The sequence below is a fragment of the Triticum aestivum genome, chromosome 4A, assembly GCF_018294505.1.
Source record: "Triticum aestivum cultivar Chinese Spring chromosome 4A, IWGSC CS RefSeq v2.1, whole genome shotgun sequence".
NCBI classification, from domain to species: Eukaryota; Viridiplantae; Streptophyta; class Magnoliopsida; order Poales; family Poaceae; genus Triticum; species Triticum aestivum.
In genome coordinates, this window is record NC_057803.1 from 263,780,085 (window position 1) to 263,802,386 (window position 22,302).

General features: G+C 47.9%; 1 protein-coding gene across 2 annotated transcripts in view; it reads left to right on the forward strand.

The window, feature by feature from the left end:
- LOC123085933 (CLK4-associating serine/arginine rich protein) overlaps positions 1-8,483 on the forward strand; it is a 15,557-nt gene extending 7,074 nt beyond the window's left edge. Inside the window, exons 5-13 of one of the 2 annotated variants that reach the window (XM_044507641.1) lie at positions 2,478-2,769; positions 2,843-2,949; positions 3,054-3,101; positions 3,184-3,387; positions 5,180-5,281; positions 7,576-7,703; positions 7,815-7,944; positions 8,107-8,205; positions 8,279-8,483. In XM_044507641.1, coding sequence (XP_044363576.1) covers positions 2,478-2,769; positions 2,843-2,949; positions 3,054-3,101; positions 3,184-3,387; positions 5,180-5,281; positions 7,576-7,703; positions 7,815-7,944; positions 8,107-8,205; positions 8,279-8,303 — 1,135 coding nt within the window. In that variant the 3' untranslated portion in view covers positions 8,304-8,483. Of the gene's footprint in view, positions 1-2,477; positions 2,770-2,842; positions 2,950-3,053; positions 3,102-3,183; positions 3,388-5,179; positions 5,349-7,575; positions 7,704-7,814; positions 7,945-8,106; positions 8,209-8,278 lie in introns of those variants that run through there. The other variant, XR_006440153.1, reaches the window with a different exon arrangement.
- The last annotated feature ends 13,819 nt before the right edge of the window (positions 8,484-22,302 follow it).

Sequence of the window (22,302 nt, forward strand, 5' to 3'; positions counted from 1 at the left end):
GGCGGGCGGCCCGGTGGCGGCGGTCGGCGGCGGCCCGTAGGGGCTGGCCAGGTACAGCCGGATCCCCTGGACGGCTGTGACGAGGTCGTTGAGGACCCCGGTGACCTCCGGGGTGTAGGCGGCTGCTGGCGGCGCGGTGGAGGGCGCCGGAGGTGGAGAGCAGCGGCGCGGATGGGGAGGGTAGCGGCGCGGTGGAGAGGGCCAGCGGCGCGGTGGTGGCAGTCGGCAGCGGAAGCGACGGGGTTGGCGGCGGCGAAGACATGATCGAAACTGAGCTAACTGATACCAAGGTTGTAGGAGCTAGGGTTCTACCGGGTCTAGGCGGGAGGTTGTAGGGGAAGGAGGGAGTTGGACGCGGGCGAGCACGCGGCCGGCGGCGGCTGGGCGCCGTCGTGCGCGTGGGAGGAGGCGGCGGCGGTGACAAGAGGCGGCTAGGGTTTAGGGTTTCCGGCTCCTCTGGGAGTCGGGCAATAGAATTGTCTTATTGCTTAATCTCCAAAAGAGTCTTACAGCTTGTTTATATAACCACGATACTAATAAAAATAAGATAACTTGTGGGCTAAGCCTCTGACTAAACCTGCCCAGTGGGCCTCCTACGGGTATAAGTTACCCCGGCCATAACAATATGTTAGCCTTATCTGCTTAAATGGATATCTTAAGTGCCACTCATAAGAGTTGAAGTGGAGTGCTTCTGTGCTTGACCAAATGGAACATGCATAAATAAATCATATGTTACTTATGTTTACTTTACTGGTTACTAATGGGTGATGCATATGACAAAGATTGTCCCCACTCCTGATTCTGTTAATATGTGCATTTATGTCTATCGAGCATAGGAGCACTTTCTAAAATTGAAATAAGTTAACCCATTTGGTCATATTGACTGGTCATATATTGACATAATGTAGAGTTTAGTTCTTGGAAAGACCACATCAATATTGAAGGATTATATAATGTCTAGTCCTTACAAATGTTGTCAGAGGAAAAACCATATATGAATTTGAAGTTATTCATCTTGAGTGGATATGCCAATATGAGCATGGTACTTACGCGGATCATAGTTGCCAAGTTCTCGGGACGATGGGGTCGAGGGACGGGAACGAGGGTCGAGAATCGCCAGGTAGGAATAGCAGGGAACGATGGGGGTATACATCTTTCGAGCGAACCGATCGATAGGTGGAACGTGACCCGATCAATTTGGGAACGATGACCCGGGAACGATGCGGCGTGTCGAGGAACGGGGGAGGTGCATTAGTTAGGAATCTATAAATCACCGTGACAGAAAAATGGATGAAATTGATTGATTCCATTATACTGGTAGCAAATCGCTAATTACATGGCTTGATTGTAGGTAAGCCAGTTATCTATGTTACCTGTAGTTGGCTGTTTTTTCCATGATCGAGGAAAGTGTGGAACATCCAAATACAAGTGCAAGCGTCGTGAGCGTATGGAACACATGCGACATCCGCGGATGAACTTCATAAACCGCGCGCCATAGCCCAGCATGACATCGGCCGGCGCGTCCCAGAGGTTGGTCCGCTCTGTGAGCAGCTCTAGCTCTACGACGACGCCGGCCCTCACCCTACCCGAGCGCGCCGCAGCAGCTTGTACAACGGCGCCGTGAGGAAGCACCACAACGCGTGGACGCCATGGACTCCTGGTAAATCTCAGCGTCTCGATGAATCAATACCTCTTGTTCCTGTTTGCGATGGTAAATTGGAATTGAGATGTTTTGATTTTTGGTGTCGCTGAAGTGGTCCGTATCCTAGCGTCCGGGGTCGCGTCCCCGACATCGACTCTAGTCGTTCCCCTTGTCGACCCCGACCCTCGATTCGGGATGACGAGCCCGGTTCGAGGGTCGCTGCCTCGTTCCCTGATCCCGGCAACTATGACGCGGATAAGCCAGCTCAGGGGAACACAGTTGCCTTTATTGCAAGTTTAATCAAATTAATTCGCTTAATTGTCCACAGGTCAAAAGTTTATTAAGCCAGCCTGTAAGACAAGCTAAAAACTAAACCCTTTGTTGGACCAGCCACTTGAAAGCAGAACAAGATTTACCAATGGAAGACCAGTTATAATGTTTTTCCATTGCACTGAAGTAAACCAGAGTTCTGTATCGAGGTCTATTACGTTGTTACTGAATATAACCCTCGGAGCTCGCGTTTGTCTGTTTCTAGAGTAAATTTCAAAAAACTACAATTCTTGGAAAAACTATCACAAAGCTACAGGTTGTATCTTGTATGCCAGGTTTTAGAAAATAATTGTGAGATGAAAATTTCAGTTTAAGTTTTATGACAATATTCTATTGTATGTTATTCTGCGGAAGTTACTCTTGTTTATTATTATTTGTTGTAATTAACATCGTTGCTATGATGAAAATATGACTATGTTAGTTAGACTTTACTTTTATTATTAGGTCTGCCAGTTCCTTTCAGTGGACCCAGTTTATGTTTCATTTATTTTCTTGTTTCCAACAGATCTCAATCATCACAGGCTCCAGTTAGCAAAGGTGCTTATTCGCAGGTTGGATACTCATATAAAGGGGATGGAAATGAACATTCTGATGATCTGCCCAGTGATGATGAAGATGAAGAGGAAGGAGAAGAGGATGCCAAGGACTTCAGTAGTGATGATAGCAGTGATGAGCAAATGGAAAACTTAGCAAAGGAATTTGGCATAAAAAGATATAACTGGCTTGTTTACATGGACAAAAAGGTCAAAGAAGAGGAGAAGCGGCAGAAAGAAATTATTAAAGGCGACCCATCCATTGTCAGTACTTGAATAGCTTCAGATAAGTGTCTTTATTTGCATTTTGTAGGAAATAACATGAGAAATTATACAGAAAAAATTGAGTCGGAGAGATAGAAGGAAGGCTTCTCAATCTGAGAGGGAGCGAGAGAGGGAGGCAGTACGTTCTGTTGGAAGGGTATCTTATCGTGACCCTTATAGGTAACAGTGTCTGTCAGCTTTTGAATGGGTAAATCGAAATAACAGTGACAGTTTTACTGACTACCATGTCTGAATCTTTTAACATCATGTATATTATAATTAAGGGAACAAAGGAGAAGCCCATCATATGAAGCATATTCAAGAGGCAGAAGGTATGCTACTATCCTTGTTGGTTGGATCATTTCTACCATAAGCCCTTTGCTTTGCTTGACTGCATGATATTTTGTTTGGCAGATCAAGGTCGCGGTCAAGATCTCATTCACCTTCATCCAGACGTCATACCCGTGGTACACATGCTGAAAGTAATTACCGAAGAAAGGCTAAGACTCCAAGAGTTGAATACATCACTGAATTTGGAGGTTCAGAAGACGCCAGTGATCTGAAAGTTACAGGGATCTCTCCGCCTTTGTCTCCAATACGAACTGACATACCTAACCGGTCGGGGAACTTGACCTTTAATATTTGCAAAATGATTCAATTACTGTTGTTTATCCAGTGCAGCTTAGTGTCATGGTTTTATTATTATCTTGAAAGCCAAATATGTCAGGATTAGGATAGGTGAAGACAAGGTTAAGAGGGTACTACTTTTGGCATAAAACTATGCTCCCTCCATCCGAGTTATACAGGGTTGTTTGGTTAGGAAGGCCTGTCAATCTTGTCTTAAGTCAAACCATTTTAAATTTGACTGAGTTTATTGAAAAAAAGCAGCATCCATGCTATCAAGGTGGTGTTTGGTTAGGCTTAACTTGTGGCTTTTTGGCTTGAAAGCATGCTCTTTGGCTTTGGTTTTCAAATAGGTGTTTTTTGGCTTATAACTAAAGCCACATTAAGCCTAACTAAACAACTCCCTAGTCAATATCACAAGATCTAGCTATGTTTTCATAAATTTTTATTGAACATTATATATATAAAACTAAGCGTGAGAGTAGAATAGCTTATTCTACACCCCAGTAATGGTACATACAAAATATAGTAACACACTATGTAAAATATAGTAATTTTCGTAAAAATGTAGTAATAAATAGACTTAGGCAATAAAAAATATTTTCTGAATTACTACATTTTATACACTGTTTTACTAGATTTTCTATATAGCATTACTAGGGGGTGTAGAATAAGTTATTCTACACTCATGCTTAAAATAGCATTACCCTATATATATGACAAATTTTATCTACCACCAGTGGTAGTTACCACCACTTGAGTATTGTATGTTGTATGTAGTATCTATCAAATCGAAGAGTATGTACGCGTAGTATGTAGTATATTACGATGTTTAGGTAGTATATATACTACTTTTTAGGTAGTATGCATCGTATTTTGAGTATGCTCTTTTTTAGTACAAATATATACGTATTTCGCAAATATAATAAAAATCATGGGCTAACTTGCAATTTTTTCATGTAACTCACTTTGAAATATGTTATATATTATTTATAATGATAAAGTAGTATATATAATACTATATGGTAGTATATGGGACATGTGGGGTAACTACCCCTAGGTGGTAGGATGGATTTTCCCTATATATATATATAGTGTTACTATTCATCATCCAGGGTGCAGAATAAGTTATTCTTCACCTGAGGTAATCTTGTGACCACTTTCTAAATAAATTACATTTAGAATATAAATAGTTACATGCATGTTGATTCAATATGTAAAATTTTGTATAAAAAAACAAAAATGTAGGTTATAGGACCAGAAAAATCATATTTTATGTATGTTTTACACTGTTTTTACATTCGTAATTTTACGTAACTTAAAATATTTTTTACGGCGAGTACATATTTTCTTACGTTCTCTTTTTATGTATGAAATAAGTCATAATTTACGAACCATAAAAATACGGTGCATTGATGTCAAAATAGAGAAGGGGTGAAGAATAACTATTCCTCACCCAGGGTGACGAATAGCGTGACCCATTAGTGTTACTATTCATCACCCAGGGTGCAGAGATAGACATGATATGTGATCCTGTTTTGGACAAATTTGGTCGAACTTAAACTACTTGGACTTGAGACAAGAATAATAGGTCTTATAAACCTGCATGGATGGAGTAACTGATTTGTAGATAGACATGATATGTGAAAGCCTGTATTATGTTGTTTACGCAGAAGATATAAGATCTAGCATGCATAAACCTACCATCAGTTGTGGAGCTTCTGACCTAAGTATCTCGGCTCCTACTTTTTTTTTGTTTGCCTATAACACTCCTTCATTTTTGCAGGTCATCAGGTGTCCATATTCTGGAGGCACTTCACAGTGATCCTGCATCTTCTTTATCCATGGAACAGGAAAAAAGTGCTAAAATTTTGAAACCACCTGCCAGGTTTGTCAACATGATTACATCCTTACAAACACAGCAGCTGTATGTGCAACCAAGCTGTTTGCAATTGGTATGCTATATTTGTCTATAAGAGTTTAAACTTATTTGCAGTCATGATATACTATGTACTTGAGCATTTATCTGTTGCCAGGATGTTATGTCTATTTTTGGTCTTAGAGCATCTACAACCGGACCCCTCAAACTCGCCCCATATGTCCGCCCGGACGGTCCGATCACTGCCCGGTCATGAATTTGCCACCCAACCGGATCCCCTATACCCAGCCCAAACGTCGTGGCCGTTCGGCACCCCCCAATCCCGTCCCATATGTGGGGCGGATTTGGGGAGGCCCGGACGCGTCCCCCACGTGACGGACGGGCGGGACCCATGCGGAAAGCCATGCGGTCAACAAAAGGTCACCGGTCCGCATTCATGCTGCTGCTTCGGCGCGCCGTTCGTGGGGCCAAGCCCGGCTATTAAGCTGGATGACGGAGCTCAAGCCTAGCCGTCCCCATCCCCCCCCTCCCTCCTGTTCGTGCCGCCACCTCGACCTCGCTTCCCTCTCCCTTTGCGCTCTGGCCTCGTTGTCCGCCAATCGCCATGGTTCGATGCAAGATTACATACTACAAAATGTGATAGAGGCAAAGGTGTCCCGTCTTTCGATGAGATGGTGGCTATCGTTTTGGAGGAAGTTGACTTTGATGATCCGAGCACGAACGTGCGAGGACGTCGCGCCTTAGCAATCGCTAAACCAACTCCGAGAGGTTATTAACCATGCCGGAGCTCGATCAACCTGACCACGAAGGTCTGTTTCCTGCAGGCAAACGAAGAACAAGCAAGAAACTAAGATTGCAATCTGGATATTGCGAATATAAGAGGAAAGAAGGTGGGGTTATGTGAAGTCTTTGTTTGGTCGTTGAACACAAACGAAGTACGCGAAGTTGCAGCTATGGCGAACTTTTAATCTAAACAAAACCCAAGGAAAAAGCTACTAGATGGATATACTTATATAGGAGCAAGGGGTGGCGGCCAAGGAGGTGGGAGGACGTCCAAGGCAGCCTAAAACTAACCCTAGGTCGTACAAGGCTCATGGGCCCAAGTGGAGGTGAACCTTTGGGCTTGTAGTTTGACTCGGATTCTGCTGCAACGTCAGATTGTTTCGTCCATAACTCAACGCTCCGGGCGAATTTGAAGGTGAATCCAATTGTGCTGGAAAGAGCACGAAATCTACTTTCAAACAAAAAAAGAATCACCCAATTCGGAGTCCGTATGAAAAAAGTTGTTGGCGTTTTGAGTCAGGTATGTCTGTGCAGTCCGAATCTGAATCCAGAACGTGAGAGACTTGGACTCTATCTTCTCTTGGCCCAAAAGTGACGTGAGAGGACTTTTTGAACAGCACCTAAACTTCTCTTTTTCCCTTATCTTCATATGTGGATTGTACAAATGTCCCATACACCTGCAATTAGACATGGCACAAAAGTCTCTGAAGTATTTTTGTCCTGAATGACATAAATAAATTATTGCATAGTTTGCATTAGAAATCATCTCACAAATATACATGTATGCAATATTTTTGGTCGTATCCAAGGTAGTCATGTCCTCATCAAAATGCTAACCCCGGAGATCCAGGCTGCTCGCATTGCGGCCTGCGTGCCTCTGAGCACACCGGAGTTTGAGGAGCAGGCGGTGTTGGCACCGGAGCAGGAGATGTAGGAGGAGGCGCCGAAGTAGGAGATGTAGGAGGAGGCGCCGGACAAGGAGATAGAGGAAGAGGCGGGAGAGGAGGGTGAGCCGGAGGCGCTAGAGCAGGCCGGATTTGTCATGGAGGACGTGCATGCGCAGTTCAAGCTCGTCCAAGCGGAGGAGGCGGCGGAGTAGCAGGCCATCCTCGAGTCCATCCAGTCTGAGCTCGAGGTGGCGGCGAACACTGCTTTATCCGTGAGGCGAATGTGAAGCGTGAGGAGCTCTTCGCGGAGGAGGCGCTGGAGATTCGCCCCGCCGCCAATGACAATGAGGCCAGCGGCTGAGGCAAGCAGGTCATCGACCGACATATCCGATGACGAGTAGCTAGTTTGGCAGTTTGTTTATGTACGTAGATCAAATGGTCACTGTGGAAATGGGGAGTGTGGTTGCAATGTGTGAGAAATGGGGAGTGTGGTTGCAATGTGTGAGAATGAGGGATGACTGGACACTGTCCCCGAACGCATCCGTGGACGTTTAGGGGCTCACTTTTGCTAGGTCTTGTTGTAGATGCTCTTTGTAGGCATGTACTAACCTGCGATGCATTTATGGTCAACAGCACATTATCAGCACTAGCGAAACTAAAGGGTGCTTCTGGAGGATTTGGTAAAACTCCCCAGGCTGAAAAGAAAGAAACACCACAGGAACGCCTTAAAAGGATAATGAGCAAACAGCTTAACAAACAAAGTATGTCTTTGTTACTTCTCTTTTTCATTCTTATCTGCGTTAGTGATCCTGGGAAATCCTAATCATTTATCTTCATATGCAATTTATACTAAGTTTTTGTTTGCGCTACAGTTCGTAAAGATACTGCTGCTGAGACCGCAAAGAAACGAGAACAGGAACGGCAAAGGCAGGAAAAACTTGCAGAAGTAGGTCGATACAGGCTCCGTAGCAGGAGTAGAAGTCTTAGCCGTTCTCCACCAAGGTACTTTGAATCAATCGCATTAATCGATGACTTTAATAGAAGTTGCTGCATTTTCTTTGCATTGCAAATGGTTCATTGAAGGCTATTTCCAGCCAAATATATATTCTTACCACGATACTATGATTTTGTTGATAGCGCCAGATGTTTACTGTTCCTGTGCAGAAAGCGGCATTATAGCAGAAGCCATAGTAGGAGCCAGAGCCCAAGAAGAAACCATTCACTTTCACTGTCTCGTTCAAGGTCACCCTCTCACTCTCCAAGGTAATTCATGGTGGATAGGTATGTTCCAGAGGATTTAAAGATGCATACCATCTGAAGAGCGGTAGTACTGCAGGTACAGAAGCAGATCAAGGCACTGAAAGTATCTCAGAGCTCATTGGTTGTCTATGGCACGTGGTGCTTCATTTTTATTTACTTGGGCTTCCTGGTGCCCTGTTACTTATGTACCGATCAGCGAAGTCCTGGATCCCATCATTGTTGATAGCGTAGAGTTAGTGTATTTGTGATTGTGATATTTATGAGCAGAATATCGTTCAAGAGGTGCGCGACTCTCTTCTTGATTTTTTTATTATGTGGGCTGTATTGTTGATAGATTAGGTATGTGCCAGTTGCTCTAGAGTATTAGTTGCTCTGGAGTATTAGGGCTCCTCCGATGCTGACCCCCAAATGGGACACCCTAGACTGGTGAGGACTAGTCTGTCACGAACTGGTGAGGACTTGTCTGTGAACAGTGATGTGAGAGCCTGCTATCCAAAGTTGTCCCCTAAACTTGCGCCATGGACTAGGACTAGTTTGTGGTGATGTGGGAGCCAGCTATTCATAATTGTCCTCTAAACTTTCGCCTTCTTCAAGTGCGCAAACTCAAAATAACCACATATCAAATCATAAATGATTTAAAATGTTTAACGTGACAGTTGTTCTAATTCAAAAATTATAACCCAACAAAGTTTACAAATTAAAGTAGTTCAAACTTGAATTTAACTACATATGTTTAGTCGTCCCATTTAATCCATAGAAGCTCAAATCTTTCTTGAGTTGCTTGATGGTGAACTTGATGTATTTGAACAACCTCACTAAATGTGGCTGGATTTTGATATGGAAGTTTGACAGGATCATCCATGTTTCTCAAATTCACAAGATGCGGCATCATCTTCACCCTCATTAACGACGACCATGTTGTGCATAATCACATGATATGTCATGACATTCCATAAGGTCTCCACATTCCAATGTTTAGTAGGTCAACAAACAACTGCAAAGTTGAGACCTTTTTTGGACAAAGATAGCTAACGGATGATAGATATTGTCAACCAGTAATCCATGTTGTATTCATGCCCATTGATACTATATTACAAGTTCTTTCCTGTCAGTTAGCCTAGCACACAATGGTGACCATTGCAACACGTTGAAATTCAGAGATCCTATCATAATGCGGTGTGCACTTTTGGTAATCAGAGAATCCAATAGTTCCATGGCATCCTTCTTTAAGATGAACTAGTCATCAAAGGACGAGACGCCATGCTAGAGGTGACCGAAGACATCTTTCACATTCAAAAGAGCTAGCGAAAATTGTCAGCGAGCAGGGAATCCAGGGCAAAGTAGTCGTCCATCAGCGTCGAATAGCCCCATGCCCTGTCCTAATTGAGCATTCGATGACCCTTAATCAATCTCTTGATATTGAGAACATGCTCTTCTTCACGCTTCGCGTCTGCAAGGACCGCATGCATCATCGCGGTTTCATTTGTGTAGTCCTCGTTGGACGAATCAACTTAATGCTCGTATATATGCTGCATGTTCGAATCCATTGCTCCAAAGAACAGATAAGAAATTTAGCATGAGCATTTTTACCAAACACTTGTCGGGCGTGGTGACTACCGTTAGGGCAGATGGTAACTGCGCGACAGACATGCGAGAGGTGTGGACTGGCGACGGAGGACAAGCGACAGGGAGACCGGGTGTAACGGTGGAGGTCACGAAGTTCCGGGAAGGGCTTGGCGGGGAGCCAGAGTGGTAGAGCGGTGATGTCGGCGAGAGAGAAAGCGGATGTAAAGAAAGATGGAAGGATGGAGACACGAGATTCGGGTGAGGGTTTTTGGTGGCTAGGGGTGTCAAAGTCCTGTGTGGCCGGTGTTCGGACTCCCGCAAAAGCCCCTAGTTGCTTACGATTTGTGAGGAAATAGATGTCTGAACTGGTCCATGGACCGATGGTAGACACGGCTGGATGGGAAACTGCGTCCGGACAGCTCGAAGCTTGCAGGCGGTTTGAGGGCCCGCTTTGGTCTCTCGAGACGCCCTTAGACTCGGAGTAAAACAATTTTCTCTATGATGCCTTCAATGTTTGAAGTCTTCTGCACGTGAAGCCTAAAATGGCCTCCTGATGTGAATGTTGGCTCAATGTAGTCCCTGCACGTGTTCGACAATCTCATTTTTTGCAGTGAGTGACATGAAATTTGTTATTGGGTTTCATTATTTATGTGGAAACATTATAATATAGTAGCTCTTGAGAAGGAGAGGAAATATAACATTACAAAAATATCTGTGTGCAGGCAGGCTGGACATCTGGGTAGTGTTGGGGCTACGATCCTGACAATGAGTACTAGGGGTACAAAAGAGGGGCAGAGCCTAACTACAATGCAGGTGTAACACTCGGTGTTTAACAAGTTCAGGCCCCTCTCGGTGGAGGTAATAGCTCCACGTCTCATGCCCTAAGACTTGTGAAAGTGCAACTAATCCCCGGGAGGTTTTGGTAATTCACAACAACATATATCTCATTAAACTAATGTCCATTCAAGTTAAAGATTTTAGGATGTTCAATGATTGGCATGGCAAGGACTAGTGATTGTGGACCCTCAAAATGCTAAGGGCATGGATAGGCAAAAGTTTAAGACTCTAAGTGATCCAAGATCACATTGAGTCTATAGAAAAACCAATACTATTAAAAGGGGATGAGGTGTTGCTTAATGATCTTTTTGCTCAAGTGCTTAGTGATATTGCTCCAAAACCCTCAACCACTTTCTCCGTCCAAATATGTCCAAATCATACAATCCAACTCGGCCCCACCGAAATTTCCTACCCGGAGTCACCGAGTTCATCTAGACTCAGCCACTGCCAAACCTTAACAAATTGGATCCACCAATATCGATATCGGTCTCACCGAGATCGCCTTGCCAACTCTCTGTTACTAGTTGCAATTCTTTCTGTCTCATCGAGTTTTCCAATCGGTACCACCAAGATGGCTTGCCAACTCTCTGTTGCCTTATTGCTTCACTTCGGTCCTACCGAATTGATGCAATCGGTGCCACCGAGACGAGGTTTTCCCTAGCCATGGCACATCGGTCCCTCCGAGTTGTTCCAGTTGGCCCCACCGAGATTCCTAACGTTCACATTTTTACACAGGTCGATGCCACCGAGATTTCTAACCGGTGCCACCGAGTCGGGTCAAAAGTGTGTAACGGTTGGATTTTGTGTGGAGGCTACATATACCCCTCCACCCACCTCTTAATTAGTAAGAGATCCATCAGAACGTGCCTACACATCCACCATTCATTTTTTGAGAGAGAATCACCTACTCATGTGTTGAGATCAAGAGATTTCATTTCTACCATTTGAACCTTGATTTCTATCCTTCCCCAAGTTACTTTCCACTTAAATCCTTCTTTCACCATAGCCAAATCCTTGAGAGAGTTGAGTGTTGGGGAGACTATCATTTGAAGCACAAGAGTAAGAAGTTCATCATCAACACGCCGTCTATTACCTTTTGAAGAGTGGTGTCTCCTAGATTGATTAGGTGTCGCTTGGGAGCCTTCGACATGATGTGGAGTTGAACTAAGAAGTTGGGCAAGGAGATTGCCTACCTCGTGAAGATCTACCCGAGTGAGGTAAGTCTTTCATGGACGATGCCCATGGTGGGATAGACAAGGTTGCTTCTTCATGGACCCTTCGTGGGTGGAGCCCTACGGGGACTTGCGCATCCATTATCCTTCGTGGGTTGAAGTCTCCATCAACGTGGATGTATGATAGAACCACCTATCAGAACCATGCCAAAAATCTTTCTGTCCCCATTGCATTTTCCTTCTCCAAACCCTTCCTTTAGTTACATGTGCAATGTCTTACTTTCCGCTGTTATACTCTTAGACTTGCATGTGTAGGGTGTTGCTTGACTTGTCATAATTGCTAAAATCTGCCTACAACTAAATTAGGGAAAATGTTAGGTTTTATTTGGTCAAGTAGTCTAATCACCTCCTCTAGACATACTTTTGATCCTACAACTTGGTTTTCTTGAGGGGTATGATTATAGTGATTGCTTAACCCTAGCTCAGGAGGAGGAGTGCAGCTTATATAGAGTGCGCTGCAGCCTTTATTGCTTCCACGTCGCCGGGGCACTTAATGCTCATAACTATGGCAGTTACAGGAGTAAAGCGCCACAACTACAACAGTTACATGTAACGGTAGGTATGACTCTACTTTAAGATTGACTTAGAATTCCTCGACCGTTGTAGCTCCCACGTCGACTCTTCACCTCCATAGTCCGAGTGATGGTGGTCATGCCGACTGAGGAATGGTCATCAAGTGACGTCGATGTGTTCGAGTGGACCTCCTGGTACATGCATCCGAATGCGAGCATGGTCTTGAGACCTACCAATGATGGTGTGGGGCCCTAGGTGGACCCCATATGACAGGTTCCTGACCCTACCTATAGTAGGTGACCTCATCATTAGCCCCCGAATCGGTTGAGATTTTGTAGGGCGTATGGACCAAGCCTTCGGTTAGGTCCGAGTGCTTCACGGGCACTCGGAATATGTTTCCGAATCGTGGTTTGTTGCTCCTTAGACAAAAACACAACGGCTTCTGTACTATAGATTTTCCCGGATGACCGGGTGTCGTCGATCGCCGAGAAAAAACTGGTGGCATTCATTTGTCTCTCAGAGGAGATAGACTCGAGGCCTGAGTGAGGTCATTCTAATATAACCTGAGTGGCGACAACGACGCGTGGTTTGATTCTCTAGGGAGATGCCACTCCTTATTTCAGGGGAACACTAGCACATGCCATCTACAGTCCAACTTTACGAGTCATGCGCCTTTGAGCCTAGTGAAAGGGCCAACTCAACCCGTGGAGGGGTGTCAAGCTTGTCTCATAGCAATCCTGAAAAAGACTTCGGGTGTTTAGCTTGGCCGAGTGCATGGGTCCCCTTGGAGGGTGGTCTGTCAGACTGATGGACGTCCCTTAGGAAAGGGACTATGGGCAATTAATCGGATTGATTTGCTTTGGAAATCACATGATTTGAATTTGCGTGTGCGCGCGTGAAGACGGTAACGACGTGAGTTAGCGGGTAAAGTGGGGGCGCGACGCCTTGATTTTCGCCCATGAAATTCGCCACGTGTCACAGTTACTCTGCGCGAAACCTTGCTGCGTGCACCGTCGATCCAGAGATCTGCGGCGAGAGATCCGACACGCGATTTTACTGGAGATAGAAAAGAATTGGGAGTTGGGGTTAGACCTCCAGACCCCCTTCTCTCTCCCTCTAATCTTCTGCGTCTCCTTTACACTCGAGCACGCAGTACACTCGAAGCCATGGTGAAGGACTCAGCGGCCAAGGCGGAGAAGGCGAAGAAGGCCGGGAAGGCCACCTCTTCGGGCTCTGGCGCATAGGCTGGGGGCGCGTCAGGGGATTGGATTCCCTCGCACATCTCGGCCAAGCAGCTGGAAGACCTCGCCATGGAGGGGCTCATTCCGCAGGACGGGTGGCACCGTCCGAAGGCGGGGGAGGTCGAGCCGGCGCCGCAGGAGGACGAGCGTGTCCTTCCGGTCACTCACATCGAGAGTGGTTTCTCGATGCCTCCCCATCCCTTCTTTCGGGCATTTCTTGATTATTTCGGGGCGCAGCTCCACCATCTTCCCCCAAGTGCTGTCATCTAACTTTCGGCTTTCATCTCTCTTTGTGAGAATTTCCTCAATTGCCACCCTCGCTTGGGCCTCTTCAAGCATATCTTCACTTATTGGTCCATGACCTTCAAGAAGGATTCACCGACTGGCGCCAAGACCAATGTCACCCAGCTGTGCGAAGGCCTAGGGATCTAGCTCAGGGGGCTAGCGCCTTCCCAAAGATAAGCTTCCCCAACTCCGTCAAGGGGTGGCAAGGGACTTGGTTCTATTGCAGGGACGTCCCCGAGGCCAACAGCCAGTCGGGCCCTCCACCGTACTCGACAGAGTGGGTGAGGGCTCCCGAGTCTATTTCAGTGATGAAGGATGAGAATACGAAGGTCGTGAATGTTGGTGTGAACGGAATGAATTTGCTAGAGACCTTCCTCACTCGGCGGATCCAACAGCTGCAAGCCAGGGCCCACCCCATGTGGATGTACAAGGGGCCAAGTGACCCCACTCGGGTGCATCCAGAGGAGCTCGATGAGAAGGACATGGGGGCCAAGATCATAGCAATCACTTGCACTTGAGACAACCCACGAGGGGCCAGGATGGTGCCTCCATAATCCAAGGACTTGTCGCTAGTCGAGGTAAGCTTCTTCTGCTCAGTCGGACCATCCATATGTTATTTCCTGTGCATCCGATTCTTGTGTTGTGGTATATTTGTTCCTCTAGAGTTTACAACATATGATCTTTGATATTCCAGTTTTCGCCCGAGGATGTGACGAGTGACACCGTGCGCCAGTATTCGAAGGAGGAGGAGGACAATGATGAGAGCGACAACGACGAGAGCTCCGAGGAGGGGGAGGAAGCCGAGTCCTCGCCGGCGTACAAGGTCCCCAAAGAGCCTCACTCCAAAGCGTTGCATGATCCGAGCGGCAAAGCAGGAGGAGCATAGCAGCTGACTGCTTTGGGGCGGATGACTCGCAGCTCGAAGCGTGGGCGCGCCGAGGCAGAGAGCTCTGCCGAGAAGCAACCTAAGTAGCCCAAGCAAATCGCCTCCAAGCCTCAAAGGCCGTTGTGCCTCAGATTAAGGTGACAGTGCCGATGGCCTCGATGCATGTGCTCCTGCTAAGCCTTTGTTTATTGTTATCTTGACTCGGCTGACGACCGAGTGCTATTGAACTTCGTAGCAACGAGACCTCGATGACATTGCTGGATCCGAATGCTCCCAAGCAGGACCAGGGCAAGGCTGACGTAGCGGATGCTGCCACTTCCAAAGGTATTCTCGCGCTGACTGATTGGGACATCCAGGTTTTCATCCGAGTGACTTTCATTGAAGCCTACAACTCATGTGTTTGTGTAGCGCGGTCTGAAATTATTCAGGTGGATGATGATGATAGACTGACCCGCCCAACCCAGAGGCTGACAAGGGAAGGGCGACTGGCGTTGACGTGGTCATGCAGGATGCCTCCCCTCACTGAGTGGAGCATGTTCTGCCGACCAAAACCATCATGAGATCTATGGGGCTGAGTCCTCTGGCTCCAAGCAGCTTCGCGCCTACGACCATCGTGATTCTGGCTCTAAGGCCTGCTCCCGTACCTTCGTCAACCCCCACAACCACCTTCCCCTTGTACGATGTCCCAGAAGATCAAGTGGAGGCGAGCAAGGAGGCCCTGATCCAGGTGGGGCTGATGTGCACCCAGCTGAAGGACGCTTACGACGCCAGCAAGGCGCTGCAGACCAATGTCCGAGTAAGTACCATTGTGAGTAAGATTTTCGGTTGATGTTTCTGAAATTTCAGTTTCTTTTTCCACGGTAGGATTTCTATCAGTGAGTTTGCACAAGGCACACCCTTGGGTGTATTCCCCGAGGCTCCCGTTGACTGGAAATAGTCGGTGGGAGTCTTGGAACTTATAGTTTTCGTTGTTATCATCTCCACTCGGGTTTAGCTAGGGCGTATCCGAGTGTTTTCAATCCAGTGGGGGCACGTTGAGTGCACCTAGTGGGTGTAGTCCCCGAGGCTACCGCCGACTGGAAGCAATCGGTGGTAGTCTTAGAGTCTCTGGCATATTTCCCCGGGGCTATTTGCCATTTTTAGCTCATCAACATGAGTCACTTTCCGGTTGGGGCACGCTGAGTGCACCCACTGGGTGTAATTCCCAAGACTGCTGTCGTTTGCGGGCAATCGGTGGCAGTCTTTAAAATGTTCCTGTCGTGCGGCACTCAGAGTGCCCGACCGTACTCGGCTGACCGAGTGGGTATTCTGATGAGACGAGGGATAGGATCTTCTTCATTGCTGACTCTGGGGTTAGCAGAATTATAGTAGATCAGGGTGTTGTTGTCCTTGATCTTCTTCATCGTTGACTCAGAGGTCAGCCAAATGACTGGAGATCAGGGTGCTGTTGTCCTCGATCTTCTTCATCGCTGACTCGGAGGTGAGCCGAATGACTGGAGATCAGGGTGTTGTTGTCCTCGATCTTCTTCATAGCCGACTTGGTGGTCAGCCGAACGATCTCGAATTCAATGTAATTGATGTTGATTTTATCCATGTCTTCCGACTGACTGATTCTTGTATGGTGCAGAGAGACTGCGAGCTGGGATCACATTACGCCGCCATGGAGAAGGAGGTGATATTGCTCCGAGTGGACCTGGATGCTGAGAAGCATAAGAGCGCTCGACTGGAAAAGGAGACGAAAACCCTGAGAGGTAAGTTGTTTCCTTCGGCTGGTCACCACATAACATTTTCTCCTTTGATCCGAGTCAATCCGCTCCGACAGATGTTCGTAGCAAGAACGCCCAACTCATAAAGAGGCTGAGTGCTTCTATTTCTTTAGACACCATGAAGCAGGCCCTGGAAAACAAGGATAAGGAGTTGGCGCTAGCCCAGAAGGAGGCCAGAACTAAGAACAAGCTTGCTGAGGAGAAGCTGGCATCAGTCGGCAAGCTAGAGGAGGAGATCAAGACCCTCAAGGCCACTGCTGCCGCCGTGAAAGGCGAATCCTCCGAGTGGGAGAAGAAATGCAAGGATCAGGCCGGTGCCTTTGAGCAGCAGAAGAAAACCTTGGAGGAGAAGGTCGCACAACTCCTCAAGAAGAAGAATGCACTCGAGTAGTATATCGATGATTTTTGCTCGAAGATGAATGAGAAGCTTGCTGGTAAGTCTTTCAGCCGAGTGCAGTCCATTTGCTCTTGGCTTTGCTCAATCATTGATTTTTTGTGCTGTTTCCTTATGACAGAATACCGCCTTAACGAGGAGCTAAAGATGGAGAGGATCGAGCGGGACCTGAACCCCACCAGGCAGATCATCAATGACAAGGCTTCCCTTGCTGTCCTTCGACTGGATGAGCGCCTCGACAACACCTTGGGCTATATCACTTAGCTGCGCGGTGCCATGAGAAGGCTCGACAAGGAGCTGCGCCCGGGAGAGGAGGTTCAGGCGGATCTAGGGGCCATCATGATGCAACTGAATGAGATCCCTGCCCGAGTACGGGCATGGAAGAAGTCGACAACCCGCAATGGTGCCAACGGCTTTGTCACTCGTCCACGTCCATTGTAAGGATGTGGATGAGGAGAAACTGAAGAGTCTCCGAGTGATCAACAATAAGAAGTTCAAGTTCGAGGGCTTCATGGAGACGTTCACCGAGGCTGCCACGTGTATTGCCGACGGAATCGATCTGGAGACCTTTGTCGAGCCAACCAACCCTTAGCCCGATGCTTGAAAAACTTGCTTGAATTCTTCGAGCATGAAATTAACAGGCAGAGTAAACTCATGAAAGCATAACTAGGTTTAGTACAAAACCAAAAGGTAAGGCAGTTGCTGGGACTGGCCCTAAACAACTTGAGGATGATGCAGCCCACGGGGTGCCCTCAATTGAACAAACCAAAAAGTCACCTGGCAATGCTGATGCGGAAGCGTTGGGGTAGCTGGCAAAGCGCGCCACAAAGGTTCGCCCCTCAGGGGACGATCGGCTCTTGAGGCTCCGGAGGCTCGCGAGGGGTTGGGGCTCTGTGAGATGCCAGCGCCGCACGCCGGGCCTCATGAGACACCAACATGAGCTATACGAACCGCTGGTACGTGGTGCCCATGTTCAGTAGGCCGAAGGGCATGCAGACGTAGTTGCAAGGGGCGCCCCCACTCCGGCCAATGCACGACGGCCAAAAGAGGTCCTGAGAAGCGGCCCTATTGACGCCCGGGATGTTGACGCATACGCGCAGCTTGCCGCTTGCATCGGGAGCGGCAGCTGAGCCGGTGGGGCGCACAGTGCGACGCTTGCCGTGCATGGCCTGCTCTTCCTGAAGCTCGTGGATCTCCTGGGTGATGAATTCTTGTGCTCCTGGCGCCTGGCGCCGTGTTTCTTGCTTCTGGGGGCGCGCGTCAAAGCACGCCTCCAACTGGTGCCCGAGCACCTCCCTTGTTAGTCTGGTCAGGTCAAAGGCTCTCTAGAAGGAAGCCCCCAAGCCTACCCCGAGGGAGGTGTCAGGTGCGCCTTCCTATGTGGGAGGAAGGCAGGCCTCGACGGCAGGCGCGGTGCCCAGGTGTCGCAGGTCGGTGCCTTCTTTGCCTCAGGAGGACTGGCTGCTGCAGCCCGGTAAGCGTGCTCGAGGGAGCAGACTGCATCTTTCTCGTCACAGGCAACAGTGATGATGCCGCTGCACACTGGCATCTTGAGAACATTGTAGCCGTGATGGGTTGCCGCCATGAAATTGGTAAGGGCTAGATACCCAAAGATGGCATTGTACGAGAGGCCAATGTGGGCCACGTCGAGGTCGATGAGCTTGGTGTGGTAGTTGTCGTGGGTGCGGAAGGTGACGGGGAGGCGCACTTGCCCCAGAGGACTGGTGGAGCCATTGGTCATCCCCGAGAATGACCTGGTGGGCATGAGCTGGTCATAAGGCACATGGAGCGTCTCAAAGGTCTCGACGGAGAGGACGTTGAGGCCGACGCTGCTGTCGATGAGGGTCTTTGTAACAGAGACGTTGCTGATAGTGGGCATACACAGCATGGGGAGCACGCCGGCAGTGGCTGAGCACATGAGGTGGTCCTTGGAGTCGAAGGTGATGGCGTTCTAGGACCACTTGAGAGGATGCATAACCTCAGGCCTCGGGAGGGCAGCGTTCACCTCATGAGAGAACTGCTTGAAGAGGTGGTTGGACACAAGAGCATGAGCTCCTTCGAGGATGCAGGCTACTACGTGAGGCTCCTGGTAGCCCCTAGCCCCCTCGTCTTGCTGGTTGTTGTCGTTCCTCCTGGGCGATGGTAGCAGCGGCAGGAGGCCAGCGTTGGCCTGAGGACGGGCCTAGCGAGGCCGATCACGCCAAGTGCTGTCGCAAGACTGATCACGACAGCCACCCTCACGAGGCTGGTCGCGCCAGCCCTGGCGGGGGTTGCGGTTGTCCTATCAGCCTCCACCAGGGCCGCCTCCATGGCCAAAACCACGGTCGTTGTGGTCGGGGCGGCGGCCCAGGCGCTCGTCGCGGAACGCCCTGAGCTCCTGGCAGTCGTCGGTGTTGTGAGTGCGCACGTTGTGGTAGGCGCAAAAAAGGCGGCCATCCTTGACGGGCTCACCGTGGTTAGGATTGCGTTTCTACTCAGGCTCTGCCTCCAGCACGGTGGGGCCCTTGCTCTTCACTTCCTTGGCTTTGGCCTTCTTGTCGTAGGGCTTGACGTCGGGGTTGTTGAGGAGAGAGAGGCGTCCTTCTTCTGCCCCGACGCATTTGTCAGCCAGGTTGAACAGCTCCAGCGCCATTCTCAAGTCGTCATTGATGGCGAGCTTTTCGCTCATCCTAACATCCGTGACACCATTGCTGAACGCCGAGATGATGGCTTCGTCTGAGGCTTTCGGAATCTTGTGGCGCACTTGGGTGAAGCGCTAAATGTATCTGCAGAGGGTCTTGTCAAGGTGCTACTTCACGTGCCACAGGTCGTTGATGCCGAGGGCACGGTCTCGAGTGCCTTGGATGTTGGCGATGAACTGCTGGCGGAGCTCATCCCATGAGGAGATTGACTCCTCAGGCAGGTTCATAAGCCAGGAGCGCACGCGATCCTCAAGGGCCATGAGGAACCAATTGGCCATGACCTTGTTGTCGCCGTTCACCGCCTCGATGCTCAACGCGTAGAGCTGGAGGAATTCCGTGGGGTCGGGGATGCCGTCGTAGTGCGGGTGCAGCTCCGGCTTGAACTGACCAGCCAAACCACCCGACGCACCTCGCAAGTGAAGGCGCAATAGCCGGTGGTGCTCACGGGCACGCCTCATGTTGGAGCGACGCGGTCCTGGCGTCCAACCACCGTGGCTTATTGGACGGCCTGGTCTTGGTCCTGGCGTAGTGGCGCAGGATGTGCACGCGCGTCTGTCGGTGTCCTGGGAACCAGGGCATCCAGACTTGCCTGCCTGCGGCCCACGGCGTGGCTTCCTCGAGGGCCTGGTACCACCCATCCATGAGATAACCAAGACAAGACCCTCATGACGGGCCAAGCCCCGCGAGGCAGACGTCACCAAGACCTCCCGAGGGAGCGGCCACCCCAGACGGCCTTGATGACCCACAAGTGTAGGGGATCTATCGTAGCCTTTTCGATAAGTAAGAGTGTCGAACCCAACGAGGAGCAAAATGAAATGATAAGCAGTTTTCAGTAAGGTATTCTCTGCAAGCACTGAAATTATCGGTAAAAGATAGTTTTATGATAAGGTAATTTGTAACAAGTAGCAAGTAATAAAAGTTTAAGGTGCAGCAAGATGGCCCAATCCTTTTTGTAGCAAAGGACAAGCCTGGACAAACTCTTATATGAAGTAAACCGCTCCCGTGGACACATAGGAATTATCGTCAAGCTAGTTTTCATCACGTTCATATGATTCACGTTCGGTACTTTGCTAATTTGATATGTGGGTGGACCGGTGCTTGGGTACTGCCCTTACTTGGACAAGGATACCACTTATGATTAACCCCTATTGCAAGCATCCTCAACTACAACAGAATTATTAAGGTAAACCTAACCATAGCATGAAACATATGGATCCAAATCAGCCCCTTACGAAGCAGCGCATAAACAAGGGTTTAAGCTTATGTCACTCTAGCAACCCATCATCTACTTATTACTTCACAATGCCTCTCTCTAGGCCCAAATAATGGTGAAGTGTCATGTAGTCGACGTTCACATGACACCACTAGAGGTATGACAACATACATTTCATCAAAATATCAAACGAATACCAAATTCACACGACTACTTATAGCAAGACTTCTCCCATGTCCTCAGGAACAAACGTAAATACTCACAAAGCATATTCATGTTCATAACAAGAGGGGTATTAATATGCATAATGGATCTGAACATATGATCTTCCACCAAATAAACCAACTAGCATCAACTACAAGGAGTAATCAACACTACTAGCAACCCACAAGTACCAACATGAGGTTTGGATACAAAGATTGGATACAAGGGATGAACTAGGGTTTGAGATGAGATGGTGCTGGTGAAGATGTTGATGGAGATTGACCCCCTCCCGATGAGAGGATCGTTGGTGATGATTTCCCCCTCCCAGAGGGAAGTTTCCCCGGCAGAACAGCTCTGCCAGAGCCCTAGATTGGTTCCGCCTCGTGGCAGCGGAGTTTCATCCCGTGAGCTTGCTTATGATTTTTTCTCGGACGAAAGACCTCATATAGCAGAAGATGGGCATCGGAGGGCCACCAGGGTGCCCACGAGGCAGGGGGCGTGCCCAGGGGGGTAGGGCGCGCCCCCACCCTCGTGGACGGTGGCTGGCCCCCCTCTGGTACTTCTTTCGCCCAATATTATTTATATATTCTGAAACATGCTCCCGTGAAATTTCAGGACTTTTCGAGATGTGCAGAATAGGTCTCTAATACTTGCTCCTTTTCCAGCCCAGAATTCCAGCTGCCGACATTCTCCCTCTTCATGTAAACCTTGTAGAATAAGAGAGAATAGGCATAAGTATTGTGACATAATGTGTAATAACTGCCCATAATGCAATAAATATCGATATAAAAGCATGATGCAAAATGGACGTATCAACTCCCCCAAGCTTAGACCTCGCTTGTCCTCAAGCGAAAGCCGAAATCGAAAAATATGTCCACATGTTTAGAGATAGAGGTGTCGATAAAATAAAATACGAACATGAGGGCATCATGATCATTCTTAGAACAACAACATATATATGTATATATATTGTCATATGATCTCTTGTGCTAAAGTAACAATTCAATCACAATTTCAAGTATGAATCATAAAGTTTATTGAGAACCAACAAACTCTAATCTCAGTCATTGAGGCAATTGCAATTTATCATTACATAGGAAATAGTCAATATAAGAGCTTTTCAGCAAGTCCACATACTCAACTATCATTTAGTCTTTCACAATTGCTAACACTCATGCAATATTTATGGGTATGGAGTTTTAATCGGACATAGAGAAAGATAGGGGCTTATAGTTTTGCCTCCCAACGTTTTACCTCAAGGGTAATGTCAACAATAATAGTT